Below are 15,199 nucleotides of genomic sequence, written 5' to 3'. Positions count from 1 at the left end.
GCACCCCGCAAGTAATTCGAATAGTTAAAATTTAACGGCAACGTGCAAAATTAGGGTGGTTATTCTGTTGGTGGGTGGTGTAGGGTCTGTTTTGGTTGTTGTTTGTCTCGCGCTGTTTATTACGTAGCGCTCAAAGCGTTATATATATATATATATATGTCCCTTAGCTCCGCCCTTATTTAATGGGAACATATATTTATGACAAGCTGGTTAAGAAAAAATGGGAGCGTCTATTGAGCAGGTGACTGAAAATTTTGATTGCGTCAGTCGACCGAACTATTAACGAATAGCATATTCGCATCAGACCAAAGGCTGATTTTCCGCACGGATCTTGAAACTTATCTAATGGTCATGACAATTGACCGACAATTCTCAAATTTTCAGTCGCCTGGTCAATAGAAAAGGCGAGAAAAAGTAGCTTAAGTAACTTGCGTTAAAACTGTCATATATCAAAAGAAGGCGGGAGTACATGACATAGGCGCGTGGTAATTACCTGAGGGTGAAGACCGTCGAGTTTTCTCCCCGCAGTCAGTAAATTGCGGGTACCAGGAGACGTTCACTTGGAGCACGTCACCGTTGTTGGTCTGTATTCTCTGGGAATGGTTAGTGCAGTCCAACTTAACAGTGTGCTCAAACTTAGTAGTGGCATTTTGAGTAAGAAGGTAAAGCCCCACATCTATCTGGAGCTTCGACCAAGATGGCACCGCCACCACGGATCGCGCCAGCGGAACTCTGAGATCAGAGGGGATCGGCACCGCTCTGTCTGCCGCACGGCTAAAGAGCACGCTCGCTCGATCGAAGACTTTGGTCTGCGCGGCGATGTACCCGAAGATGCGAGGAGGGCTGCTCTCTCCTCCGTTTGTAGAAACGGTTTCTGGCAGCTTAACCTCCACGGTGGCCTCCAGGGCTTCACTCAGCACCACGTAGGTGATATCGACGGGGCCTAGGTTCTCGGTATACAGCTCGTCGTACACGATCTCGTCATCACTGCAATCCCACTCCCAGTACTTGATGTCAGTGGGGCTGGTCTCAATTTCGACGGCGAAGCTCCCGTCAGCTGAGATGGCTCTGTAGGGGCCTGTTAGCACCAGATTTTCAACCTGCGTCTGCATTCATCGAAGATGAAACAATTAACTAGTCGCCGATCTGGAAATGAGACACATATATAATTGGGAATAGTTATATACACACACAAGCATATATATACATACATGATCATCATCATGTTGATCCTCGTCGTACTTATAGATGATCTGACCTCGTTTTCCGTCGAATACGGTGATTGTCGTGCCACCAACTGGGAAACCGGAGTCCCTACCACTGGCAGATACAGCCAAATCGAACACCTCCACCAGGGGCCGTCCAAGGCATCCGGTAGTCTCTTCTGATTCTCCAAACGATGTACTACTGCTGGCGGTAGCCTCAACTTGTTGCGAAGAAGACGAGCTTGATGCCCCATCGTGTTGTCTACCTCCGACAGATGGAGGCGAGGGCTGACCATGGAACGACGTCTTGTCATATTTTTAATGGATTCTTGACAATTTTATGAATTTAATGAAATTTGAATGGACCTAAACGGAGACTAGATGAATTACTTATGAATTTTAGAAGTTTTCTGGGTTTTTAGCTAAACAGAAAAGTCCTAAATCAATTATTGCGCAATTAATGGGGCTGCTGACGTCAGCGAGGAGAGAGGAAACTGACGGCTGAGAGGTGGGGACCACCTGTCGGTGAGAGAAGGGGAGAGGAAGAGACTGACACGCGGGCCCGTGGAGGAGAGAGAGGAGGCGGGCACGGGGACGACTGACAGGTGGGACCCACTCGTCAGCGGGAGGGGAACAGAGAGGAGGTGACAGAGCGCGCGGGCTCGGGTGGACGGCGGCGACCGGCGGGAGCGGCGGGCGGCGCGGCGGCGGCGGCGCACGGCGACGGCGGCGCGACGGCGACGACCGGCGAGCGGCGACGGCGCGACGACGACGACGGCCGAGGCGGCGACGCAAGGCGACGACGGAAGAACAGCGGCGACGGCGACTGGCGAGTGGCGACTGGCGAGCGGCGAGCGCGGCACGCATGGGCGCAAGCGACGGTGGCTGGACGTCGGCGACGGGAAGGTGGCGACGACCGCGAGCGGCGACGGGAGGGGCGAGCTACGGTCTCGTCTGGCGACGGCGCGCGACTCGGCGGCGGTCGGCCGGAAAGGGGGAGAAAGAGGGGAGGAGGGTGCGGGTGCTCACCGGCGGCGGCGAGAGCGCGGGCGGGTCGGCGAGACCGAGGCGGAGGTGACGACGCGGGCGGGGGCGGGAGATCGGCGGTGGCGGCGGAGATCGATTGGCGGCGGTGAGGCAACCGGGCGCGACGGCGACGACGCGACGGAGGAATGCGCGGCGCGGGGGACGCTCACCAGCGACGACGAGGATGGCGACTGGTCGGCGACAGCGGCGCGGAGGCGATGACGCGGCTGGACAGCGGCGAAGGCGTCCGACGGCGAAATTGCGCGGCGGCGGCGACACGAGCGACGGCGGAAAGTGGGTGACGGCACTGGCTAGGGCGGGCGGAGGTTGGAGACCGAGTCGGCGACGACGCGGTCTCGGCGGCGACCGTTGCGGCGGCGGCAGTTGCGGCGCGACAGCGGACTCGGACTCGGCCGGCGCGGGCGCGGCGCGGGCTGGCGGAGCTCGGTCGCTGACAGGTGGGCCCCACCTGTCAGTGGCGCGAGAGAGAGGAGGGAGGCGGCGCGGACTCGCGGCGCGGGCGAGCGGGCGACGCGGGAGATGGGCCGAGCGGCGGCCCAGGCGGGGCGCGCGCTGGCGGGCGGAGGGAGGGCGGCTCGGCTGGGCCGGCCGAGGGGGAGGCTGCGGGCTGGCTCGGCTGGGCCGGCCCGGGAAGGAAAAGAAAAAGAAAAAGAAAAAGAGAGAGGGAGGCAAATTGGACTTTCGGCCCAATTTGAGAAGGAAGGGAAAAAGAAAGGAAAAAGGAGGGAAAAAAGAAAGTCCCACTTTTGCCGAGTTTTAAATTAATTTGTTTGGCCCAAATTTTATACTTCTGCAATTTAAATTTAAATCCTGTTAGTCGATTTGCGATCCTCGATTTTAATTGAATTAATTCCTTTTAGAGGGATTTTTCCTGAGTTAATTAAGCCAATTGTTGCTTACGAATTTCTTTTACGATTTAGGCTTAGGGCGAAACTCCGGGTGTGACAAACCTATCCCCCTTAAACGGAATCTTGACCCCGAGATTCGGAGGCACTGGCGAAGAGGTGCGGATGGGCGGCCTTGAGCTCATCTTCTCTTTCCCATGTCGCTTCTTCTTCTGAGTGGTGGCTCCACTGAACTCTGCAGAATCTGATCACACAGTTCCGAGTCTTCCTTTCACTGGTTTCTAGAATCCGTGCTGGCTTCTCCACATACGTCAGATCTTCCTGCAGATCGATGTGCTCGGAGTTGGTCTGTTCTTCAGGCACACGTAGGCACTTCTTGAGCTGCGACACATGGAACACGTCATGGATTCCGGCCATGTTAGCGGGGAGTTCTAACTGATACGCAACTTCTCCCCTGCGTTCCACTATCCGGTATGGTCCCACAAAACGTGGTGCCAATTTTCCTTTGGTCTGAAACCGGTGTACTCCTCGCAAAGGTGTGACGCGGAGGTACACGTAGTCTCCTACTTCGAAGGCTAAGTCCCTTCGACGATTATCTGCATAACTCTTCTGTCGGGTTTGAGCTGTTTTCAACCTTTCGCGGATTATTCTGACCTTCTCTTCAGCCTGACTTAGAACTTCAGTCCCAAAAACTTGATGTTCTCCTGTTTGATCACAGAAGAGGGGTGTACGACACTTTCGCCCATACAATGCTTCAAAAGGTGCCATCTGCAGACTGGCCTGATAGCTGTTGTTGTATGAGAACTCTGCGTACGGTAGGTTCTTATCCCAAGTTCCACCAAAGTCGAGAGCGCAAGCTCTGAGCATATCATCAAGAATCTGATTTACCCTCTCTGTCTGACCATCTGTCTGGGGATGATAAGCAGTACGGAAATTCAGTCGGGTTCCCAATTCTTCCTGTAGCTTTTGCCAAAACTTCGAAGTAAACTGACTTCCACGGTCAGAAACGATCTTCTTCGGTACTCCATGTAGACACATGATCCTAGCCAAGTAAATCTCGGCTAATCTTTTCCCTGAGTAGGTAGTGTGAACTGGTATGAAATGAGCGACCTTCGTCAACCGATCAACAATTACCCAATTCGAGTCATGACCGGCAGCAGTCCTCGGTAAACCAGTGATGAAATCCATCCCGATTTCTTCCCATTTCCATTCTGGAATCTGGAGAGGTTGCAACAATCCTGCTGGCCTTTGGTGTTCTGCTTTGACTCGTTGACAAACATCGCACAAGGCGACATATTCTGCAATTTCTCTCTTCATACTAACCCACCAAAACTTTTCTTTGAGGTCCTGATACATCTTAGTACTCCCAGGGTGAATAGAGTACTGGGTTTGATGAGCTTCTCGAAGTATCAACTCCTTTAACTCCTTGTCATCTGGCACGCACAACCTGTTTCCCATCCAGATTGTCCCATGTTCATCTTCTGAAAAATCTCGAGCTTTGCCAACTCGCATATTTTTCTTTAGCTCGACTATCTCCGGATCATTTGCTTGGGATTGGCGAACTTGATCCACCAAAGTGGGCTGTGCCTCTAGAGCTGCCACAAAACCTTCTTTGACTAAACCCAAATTTAGTCGCTCAAACTCCTGTTGTAACTGCTCACAAACTTCCGCTGACATCGCAGCGTTGCAGTAATCCTTCCGGCTCAAAGCATCGGCAACTACATTTGCTTTGCCTGGATGGTAATGGATACTTAAATCATAATCCTTGATCAATTCCAACCATCTTCGCTGACGGAGGTTCAAATCCGGTTGTGTAAAGATATACTTTAAACTCTTATGATCCGTGTATACTTCGCACTTGTTACCGATTAAGTAGTGTCGCCAAATCTTTAGGGCATGCACCACAGCTGCTAGTTCCAAATCATGGGTCGGGTAGTTACCCTCATGTGGTCTCAACTGACGAGAGGCGTAAGCAACCACCTTTCCTTCTTGCATTAGCACACATCCCAGTCCTGATCTGGATGCGTCACAGTAAACCTGGAAGTCCTTCGTTTGATCCGGCAAAACCAACACGGTTGCTGAAACCAACCTTTGCTTGAGCTCTTCAAAACTCTTATCGCACTCACTTGACCACTTGAACTTCTCTTCCTTTTTCAACAACTGTGTCATTGGCTTGGCTATCTTCGAGAAATTCTCAATGAACCGGCGGTAATAGCCCGCAAGTCCTAAGAAACTCCTGATTTGGGAAACCGTCTTAGGCGGGGTCCACTTGATTACTGACTCCACATTACTGGGGTCCACTGCTACACCTTGGGCATTGATCACATGGCCAAGGAACTTCACTTCGTGCAGCCAAAAATCACACTTGCTGAGCTTGGCATACAACTGGTGTTCTCTTAGCTTCTCTAGCACAATCCGCAAATGTTGTTCGTGCTCTTCTTCTGACTTGGAGTAGATAAGAATGTCATCAATGAAGACGACCACAAACTTATCCAGGTATTCCATGAACACCTTATTCATGAGATTCATGAAAAATGCCGGGGCATTGGTAAGTCCAAACGACATTACCGTACATTCATACAAGCCGTAGCGAGTAGTGAATGCCGTCTTGGGAATATCTTCTTCCCGAATTCTTAGCTGATGATACCCTGATCTCAAATCGATCTTGGAGAAAACTTTGGCTCCCTTCAACTGATCGAACAGATCATCAATCCTTGGCAGAGGATACTTATTCTTGATGGTAACATCGTTCAAAGCACGATAGTCCACACACATTCTCTTAGTTTTGTCCTTCTTCTCAACAAAAATAACCGGGGCACCCCAAGGCGAGGTACTTGGTCGGATATAACCTTTCTGAAGCTGTTCATCCACTTGCTTCTTCACTTCTGCCATCTCATTGGCTGCCATCCTGTAGGGTCTCTTATAGATCGGTGCGGTTCCTGGTGCCAAGTCGATACAGAACTCGATCTCTCTTTCTGGCGGCATTGTTGTGAGATCATCTGGAAACACCTCCGGGTACTCACAAACCACTGGTATGTCTTCCAACTTCTTTGGGTCTTTGACTTTTTCCGAGGATTGCTCTTCGGCTTCCATCTGATTCAGACAAGTCCTGGTTGACTCTGACTCCAGCGACTGATAAGTCGCCACTTTACCACCTTCACCGGTCAAGGTGACTGTACGCTTGGCACAATCAATCACTCCTTGGTGCTTTGTAAGCCAGTCCATTCCCAAAATGACATCTAGGTCTTTAGATTTGAGAAGGATGAGATTGGCTAGAAAGGGTATCCCTTGGATTTCTATGGGCACATCAGGGCTATAAAGGTCCGATAGCATACTATGCCCTGGAGTATTAACCCGCATCGGGTTTCTTAACTTTTCCCTTTCTAACCCAAGCAATCCCACAAACTTTCTTGAAATAAAAGAGTGTGTAGCACCGGAATCAAAAAGTACTGTAGCAGGTACGGAGTTGACAGGAAACGTACCCAGTATTACTTCTGGCGTAGCCTGTGCTTCTTCGGCGGTGACGTGATTCACACGAGCTTGCACGAACCTTTGCCCACTGCGCTTCGGCTTCGGGCACTTGTCGGCAAAGTGACCTGGGTCGCCACAGTTGTAGCACACCCCAGGCTTTGCACCTGCATCCTTCCTAGCTGGAGGAGGTTGAGCTGTCGGCGGAGGAGCATTCTGTTGCCGGGGAGCTGGTGCAGGGGGAGCGCGTTGAGGTGGAGCACGCTGGGAGGAACCACTGGAGAAGTTGCTGGGATTGTATGGACGATGTTGGTGGGCAATGAAAGTTGATTGCCCGTGCTGTTGATTCGAAGGATAGGGGCCGGGGTGGAATCAGGGCTTCTGAGGAGGCGGCTGGTTAGACCTGAACTGTGAAGCCTTCCTCTTCCTGTCCATCTGGAGGTGCTGGTCCTCCTGGCGGATGGCCTTATCCACTAGTTTCTCAAAATCGGCATAGTCGCCCGAAAGCAACTGCTTCTTCAGTTCATCATCCAATCCTCCAAGGAACTTTTCTTGTCTCTCGGCATCAGTGTGGACATCCTTGGGAGCATATCGCGCTAGGCGATTGAACTCATGAAGGTACTCAGTCACCGTTTTGGTACCTTGTTGCAAAGCGCGGAACTCACGCTTCTTCTGTGTGACTATCCCGTCGGGGATATGGGCCTTGCGGAAATTAAGACAGAATTCCGCCCAAGTCACTTCCGTGGTAGCGGTGCAGGTAGCCAGGAAATTATCCCACCAAGCAGAGGCGGGACCCATCAGTTGATGTGCGGCAAAAGAGGCCTTCTCTTGGTCAGTGCACTGCAGTAGGTTGAGCTTCTTCTCAATGGCATGGAGCCAATCACTTGCCTCCATGGGGTTGGTAGTGCTTGAGAAGGTTGGGGGACGGACACGGAGAAACTCTGGTAGCTTGGACTGCACAGGGGGTGGTCCCTGCTGTTGCTGGTTATTCTAACTCTGATTTAGAAGCTGCTGTAGCACTTGTTGATGTTGCTGCTGTTGCTGTTGCATCTGCTGCATCATCCAAGAGAGCATCTGCGTCTGGTTAGCGAGAATATGGGCGAGCGACGGGTTCTCTGGTAGGGGCGGCGGGGGCGGTCCTCCGGTGCTGGACTGGTCGGTGTCGCGGTTGTTGTGACGGGTGTTCACCATCTGCAGGGGCGGGAGGACAGAAAGAGAAAGAAGAAAAAGAAACGGCTAAGCATACAGAGGCTTTATTTAATTAGTGAACTGTAATTGTCTTGCTTAAGAAACACACTTAAAAACCACACAACTCCTGGCGGTACAACCATAACCCCACTACTGCTATGGTTCACCACTAGCCCCAAGCGAAGCAAACCTAATACACCAAAACTAGCACCCAACGACTAAAACGAAGCTAAAGGCGACGTCTAGGGCACGGAAGGGGAACGACGATCGACGACCGGAGACGGATCTTCTTCCTCGTCTTCAGAGCGGCTTCTTGAGTTGCTGGGGAGGCCATCTTCATCTTCACCAGAAGCGGACTCACTGCTGCTCGAGACTGAAACGACCCTGTTGCGGTTCCTTGCAGCGTTGAACGGGGAGACACCTTCCTCGGGCACTGGGGTCGGAGAGGTTGGCACCATCTGCATCAAGGGTCTTGGTTCATCCGGGGCACCAAGGTAAGACTGAACTCTGAGCGGCCCACGGGTTCGCTTTCTTGCCGTAGTGCGACACCTTGCACCTCCGGGCTCTGGGAGTCCTTTAAGCCTGGCATTCTCCTTCTTCAAGCGGTCGACCTCATCTTGCAGATGAACGATCTGGGTGAGCTTAGCGTCGTTCAAGGCCTTGGACGCTTCGTGGAGATCGTGGTGCATCTGATCGAGACCCTGCAGCACCGTGCACATCCTAACGAAGGTAGGGTCTTGCTCACTTCGGGCAGACCGAAACCTACTGACCAAGGAATTGGGTCCACGACCAGGGTGATACCGGTAAGCCGAATGCCGAAACGTCAGGTCATGCCTGGCCCTGAGCGCTGTCATCAGACTGTAGGCAGCTTCCTGGCAGGCATGCTCATGCGAACCTCCAGCTCCTTCTGCTTCCAAGTTAGGGAGGAAACCGGGGATTCCATGTAGCTCCAATCTTACCCGGTGGGGAAACTCGCCTTCCAGAGGATGGATTGTGGTGTACTCCGGCTCATAAGGGTATCCTGTTGTGAACGAGACTCTTGCCAACTCTGCCACGAATCCAGCTATCCCGTTTCCACGATGGTACAAGGGGTGGTCAGCCATCTAAAGAGCACAAGGATTTGGAATCAATAGATGCAAAATTTTATTTTAAGATAAATAAATCATAAAAGAAACAAAGTAAATAAAGTTTTACCCGTAAATCGATTTACTCACGCTTTTCAACAAAAGGGGTTTTGTCTCTTTAAATCACTCACGCTTTTGAAAAACACTAACCCATTTTTAAAACACTCCAACTTTCGCAAACAATGCACAAACATGAAAAGCAGAGGGCTCTTAGGGCTTCCATCGGGCTGATCCTACGGTCAAAGGTGGCTCTGATACCAACTTGTCACGCCCAGAAATTCCTCACACGAATTTCTGAACTTAATTGTGTATTAAATCCCTGTCCAGGACCAGCCAGGGTACACAAAAAGACAATGTTGATTACATAACCATCGTTCTTAGAAACAACTGAAAATTACACTTATTCTAGCGGAAATGCAGCGGAAAGAAAAAACAAAGGGGTAGACTAGCTCCAGCGGGTACGGCTCCAGTCCACAGGCAACGCTTCGACGGCGGAACAGCTCACTCCTGAGAGGCACCTCCATCGGACTCGACTTCTAGCTCTGGGGTGGGAAAGTTAAGCAAGGCTGAGTACAAACCACCATACTCAACAAGTAACACGGACAAGGGGAAGATAAATGATGCAATGGGATTAACAAGGACAGGCTAGGGTTAGTTGCAATAAAGCAGCAATTTAAACAAATAACAGAGCTTAAAGAATAAAGGTAATTAAGTACAGTAAAGCATAAATAAGACACAGTTGTAAAGTACCACAACACTGTCCAACGTTACACCACGTTGCAACAGGCCCAACCACGCCCATCGGCGCTTTAAACACACTGCACGTTGTATGCCGGCAAGGTTAAGATCACAAGCTTTTCATCAATCCCATCTGTTAGTTATCTCTGTGGGTGATTCCCGCAACAACGGCAAATCAATCATCGGATCCCGCAACAACGACAATCCACATCATCTAGTCAGATTTTGCAACAACAACAATCCTCGTCGCTAGCCCACACTCACGGGGTTCACGGAAGTCCTTAGCCCACAGGATAAAGCCATTAAAAATGTATTACTATGCCATCCCGTCCCATTCCATGTCATGTGGTCGAGACGATCGCTACGGCGCTTGCATACCTTATAGCAGTTGTTAATTAACCTTATGATGTTAAGTATATACAGTTGAACCACACAACAACAAAGTTCAGGCTGCCAATTATAAAGATCACCAAAGAACTGATCCATAGATTCACATGCACAATATTAACATTCAAAAATAAATTTCTGGTATTCTATGCAATGGTGAGAGCTATATAGGTTGCAAATATTTGAAATAACTAAACAATATGCTCAAGAGATGAACTTTCCTGGATAGAAAACACCACGAATACCCTCAGATTCAGCTAAAACAGATGATTCCTCACGAACTCGAATTTTTTAAAAAAAAACGGAGGTCCGAATAAAGACATATTCCCGAACGCTTAATTTACCGCATGCAATGCATATAAATGTTGTATTTTATATAGCAATATAATGATCAGGTACTAGTATATTAATTTATTTTGCTCTGTTCAGATTTTATTTTAACACTCAAAACCAGAATTTAGAAACATCAATTTATAAGACATACATATTTGCTCACGTTCTAATCTAAACCAAAAACTGATTTTCTGGAACCATGTACGATCAGTAGACCCCAAAAAAAATAAGTACAGCCCAAACAGCTCACTTTCTTTCTTCTCTTCTTCTATCGTTCTCTCCTCCTCTCCCTCACGTTGTCTCCTGTGTCGCCATTCCCAGCCAACGCCGCCTATCCCGACCAGCGTAGCAGATCACCCTGACTCTGGCTGCCACGCCCCACTCGGGCGACCTAACTAGCAGCTGCCCCACAGCGATTTGATTCCCCCAGATTTCCCCGAGAAAATCTGCCCTCGCTCCGGCGATCTCCTGTTTCACCTCTATCCTCTAATACTCCCTCTTCTCTCTCAGGAAACCTGTGCATCACCTCCTCCATGGCTATTGGTACTCAACTCCTGGGTGCTCGCCGTGGAGATGGCCAATACCTGGCAACTCCGGCGGCAACAACCCTCAGCAGTAAGCCAGGTTGTATTTTCCCCTTCTACTTGATTTTTCTATTCCTCAATGTCACACAATAAATATATTGGTTGGATGTGTGCTACTGTAAACTTGTAATGCAAATACTTTGGTCTCTAGATTCTTCATCTGAACCTAATCTGATTTCTAGCCATGATTATATGCCACGGATGATGCTTGCATGAAAAAAAATTTAAAATTACTATTACATGTGACCAGGAAATATAATGCATACATTATTTACTCTCTCCTAAACTCTGATCTAATTTACCTCTTCATTGCTTGTTCACTGGTTCTGAAAATATATGACTAAACCCTTATTTTGCTTCTACTGCAACTTTTATTGGTTGGTCTGATTCAAATTCTCCTCCTTGAGTCGGGGTACCTGCTCCTAGTGGAGCTGGAGCCCCTGCTCCACCTGGTGCTAGTTAATTTTGCTCTCTTGTATTTTTCCTCTCCTCACTAACTCTCTGGTTACAGTGGTTCTTCTTGCTAACTGGTTTGGTTCTACGGAGAAAATGAGGCTCGGTTTCACTCTGAAATGGTTTTTATCCCAGGGATAGGGATAACTATTGGTGACTCACCTGCTTATGTTTTGCTGGTGGTTTCCCAGCTTGACACCTACGCATGGTTTACACGGTGGAGAGACAACCAAATTTTCCAGATTTGCAATTTAATTCAAATTTGGTGAAAAATATGATATTGTAACTTTTGCACTGTAGTACCACAGATTTTGGAAATATGGAGATTTCTTTGAGTTTAGGGACTGATTTTCAATTGTCCAAAAACTCAGAGTTTACTTGAGAAATAAATAGTTTTGTAAATTGTTAAGAGATGGCTAATGTCACTTGTTTTGCGTCCCAAAATGGTTTGGTTGTAAAATATGTGACCTTCAGCAACTCTAAATTTTCTCTTTTGCCTAACACTTATCTAAAACCTCCCAAAGCAATTAGGTGTGGTCACGGATCACACTAACATTTTTATTTAATTTTCACCCTTCTTATTTTAGATAAAATGTATATGTGAATAAATAAAGAATTCACTGATGTGTTTTAATTGTGTTTTCTATTGTGATATATGCATATGAATCAATACTCTAATGCGAAAATCAAACCAACGCATGACACAACTAGTCGTTCAGCACAACACAGTGCTTACTATAACTAGTTTGCCAACCGCGCAGCTAATCAAATTAAAATTTAGGGTCTTTACACTTGCTTAATTTTTTCCCACTAGAGCAAGTGTCAGAGCCTAAGTCAGAAGTCCGAAGAAGGCTGTTCCCAAGGTTGAAGTGAGGTTCAGTCCACCGTCGAGAATGCCTATGGTGTGGAGCCGTCATCGCCAGCTGAAGCTGAAGATTAGATGGTTTAGCTTGTTTTTATTTGTTTTTAAGTCATGGAATTGTGTATTAATTTATCATAGTGTGTACTTGGGTTGATTTCTGGACCGAGATTTAATACATACTATTGTTTAGAAAGTTGGTGTAAATTTCTGGGCGTGACAGTCAAAGAGATCTTCCAAAGCATTATTCAATTGCGTATCATTAATTTTTTGAGGATCTACGAATCAGATCAGACTTCTCGTCCTACGAGCCTCCTTACAACATAACCTATATGGAAAAAATGTACCATTAGCATTGTATAGTGGGTGTTAGTACCATAGTCCAAAGGTATAGATCGCCCGATGTTGAAAAATGTCACATATATCATCAAAACTAGTTATGAAGTCACGGGCGACGACACAAATGGCTCAGGACCGTGGTATCTGACTAGGGATGCATATTTGTTTGTCTGGTTGAGTTCGACGTCTCCATGTAGTACATATGTATCTATTGGGAATAAGAACCTATTTGGCCAAGCATATTGTCTACAACCAAAAGGCATGCCTATCTTGAATTTCGGTGGGTCGACTACTTGAGTGTCTAGTTGATTATGGCCTTTTCCCCTTCCATGACCCTTTCTTGTAGCAACCATCAGAGGCGATGAATGAGCCTTGCTAGGATTAGGAGCTTCGGCCATAGAGGTCGGGTTAAAATCAATATCAACTTGCACTGCCGCCTACGTGGGCAGTTGTTGGATGACCGTCGGAGCTAAAGGTGTTGGGCGAGATGGGGCAGTAGGTTTAGCCGGTGGTCGAGTGGATCTAGGAACCATCTTTATGACAATCTTGTCCTTGGGCCATTGGAAATGCTATCCCCACTCCGACCAAGACAGAACTTTTACAAAAAGTTTATTGTGATCTTTTTGTTCAAAGTCCCACAAGCCGCCCCTAGTGTCATGATTTTATCATTTGGAGGGATTTGTAGCGGCCAAAACACCCAATTATCCTTAACCATGACAACTTGGACCTTTGCATGTCCAGCTGTCAAATCCGTATCGTGCACTTTTGTGGTTGCAGTTGGCTTCTGTGTTTGGCCCTCAACCGCATCACAACAAAATGTCAGTGTCACCCTGACTTGTGGGGACCTGTATATGATAAATTGACCAAGCTTCGATTAAGTAGTAACTTATTTCAATGTAATCTACTGTGGCTGGAACTGGTGGAATTATGTTCCCCACTTCAGTTGATGACACACAACTACTTCTCCGTTGTGACGGGCATACTTCTTCAGCCACGACTGGAGATGGGTCCTCAACTATGTGTCTCTGTTGATGTTCTCGCCTTATCCTAGCCTTGACCTCCTCAAACTTCCAATTTAGTTCTTTACTAAATTCCTCATATAGCTCCTCTCGTAATTGCTCCTTTCTACGGATCTCTTTCTCTAGTTTGTTGACTTTCATTTTCTTGTACTGCCAACTATATTGAGTGAGGCCAATTTTCCATGGAATGTGTGGACTAGATGCTTCAGGTTTCCAAGCGCTTTGGTGAGTAGGTCATCCTCTCTACACTGAGATTGAACCTCGCTTGACAAGGACTCTTGCTCTGTAATTAGTGCAAGCTACAATGTACTAGTTTTGTGAGATAACGATATATGGAGGATGACTTGTAGAGTTTGAAGGTAAATTGGTCACAAAATGACAAGTTGCTGATAGACTTGGCCATCCGCGGGTTTTGGGAAGGTCACCATCCTATCTGGATTGGATTTCCTGTGCGCTCAAGCCCAATTTCTTCTTGCACGTTCATCCGAGATGTTGGCAAAAGAAGCCAGTATGTTCAATTCTCAGGCGAACTCATCCTCCTTACACCATTGGTTAGTTCTAACAATGTATCCACCCATTCCCAACCTGTGTGGGTGCTCATTTCTAGCCTATGTTTGCCTATGAGCCTTGCTAACCACTTGGAACTCTAGTGTGGTCTTCAATTGCTTGAATTCCTCCCACACTTTAGGTGTGATGTGAGGGTACTCGGCAAATGGTGTTGGGTTGTTTGGGTTGAGGACATATCCCAAGTATAGCTTGTACTTGAGGTTCTTCCAAGCCGTACTCATCTTCTGCATGGCTCTTTCTTTTAGGTCTCTGTCTCCTTCCTCTAGGAAGTTGTAACAGCCCTTGAACCTTTCCCAGGCCTTGCTCTTCTCTATTGGGGTCACCTAGTTGACATCCTTGTGTATTACGATGAAGTAGCGCCGACCTAGAATGCCACACATACTAGCAAATTTATTCGCCATGGCTTTAGGTGCTATAGGTGTTCATGTTCTATCTATCTAAGTGATGGTGAACTTTGTCTTAGCAAGCTTGTTTTGTGACCTACAGTTGTGGCCTGATGTGATTGCGCTAGTTGTGGACGATGTATGTGGTTATTGTTCTGCCATTTCGGCCTAAAATTTTTTGGCCTAAAACCTTTCATCATACTGGATCCAAAAATAAAAGTCAAGGATCAGTATAAATAACATCAAGAAAATTCATTTATACTCCATAATGCATCAAATAAATATTCATATTTGTACTGCTAAAAATAAAGCAGGCATAACTATGGCACTGATAGACTTGTGCAGGTGTTCATATTTGGTACCCTCCTACAGAGTACTACTATCATTTCATTGGTTTGTACGTACATACATAAATCCTTTGTTCGCTCATGTGTTCTTTTCCTCTAGTTATAGTCAAGTTTTTCTTTATTTTTGCACTCATGCTTATGTTTTCTAAACTGCTAAACGATATATTTTACTTTTACAAAAAAGTATATACATAGAAGTTCATCATCTCACCTTCGGAAATAGATTTATAACTCTATGGTAGCTAATTCTATTATTTCGTTATGCTTCCATTGTAAATAAGAAATAAGTAGAAATCATAAGCAAACTACAATG

The 15,199-nt window shown here is 47.4% G+C and overlaps 1 protein-coding gene across 1 annotated transcript; it reads right to left on the bottom strand.

Moving 5' to 3' along the window:
* Nucleotides 1–380: 380 nt before the first annotated feature.
* Nucleotides 381–14,386, bottom strand: LOC121055324. Its single transcript, XM_040527554.1, has 4 exons — nucleotides 14,225–14,386; nucleotides 1,212–1,493; nucleotides 494–1,106; nucleotides 381–388 (listed from the first exon to the last, which is right to left on the bottom strand). Exons 1-4 carry the CDS (start codon nucleotides 14,384–14,386, stop codon nucleotides 381–383), a joined length of 1,065 nt encoding a protein of 354 aa, XP_040383488.1.
* Between the last annotated feature and the right edge of the window lie 813 nt (nucleotides 14,387–15,199).

This window comes from Oryza brachyantha, chromosome 9 (assembly GCF_000231095.2).
Source record: "Oryza brachyantha chromosome 9, ObraRS2, whole genome shotgun sequence".
Lineage (NCBI taxonomy): Eukaryota > Viridiplantae > Streptophyta > Magnoliopsida > Poales > Poaceae > Oryza > Oryza brachyantha.
The sequence above is the reverse complement of the archived record's forward strand: the minus strand, read 5'-3'. Positions and strand labels throughout refer to the sequence as shown.

Excerpts from the sequence above, each read along its gene's own strand:
- LOC121055324 (XM_040527554.1), bottom strand. The coding sequence starts at position 14,386 with ATGCAGAAGATGAGTACGGCTTGGAAGAACCTCAAGTACAAGCTATAC. Across the intron at positions 1,494-14,224 it reads CCACACTAGAGTTCCAAGTG|CCCTCGCCTCCATCTGTCGG; the intron begins GTTAGCAAGGCT and ends TTCCATGGTCAG. Across the intron at positions 1,107-1,211 it reads ATCAACATGATGATGATCAT|ACGCAGGTTGAAAATCTGGT; the intron begins GTATGTATATAT and ends CGATGAATGCAG.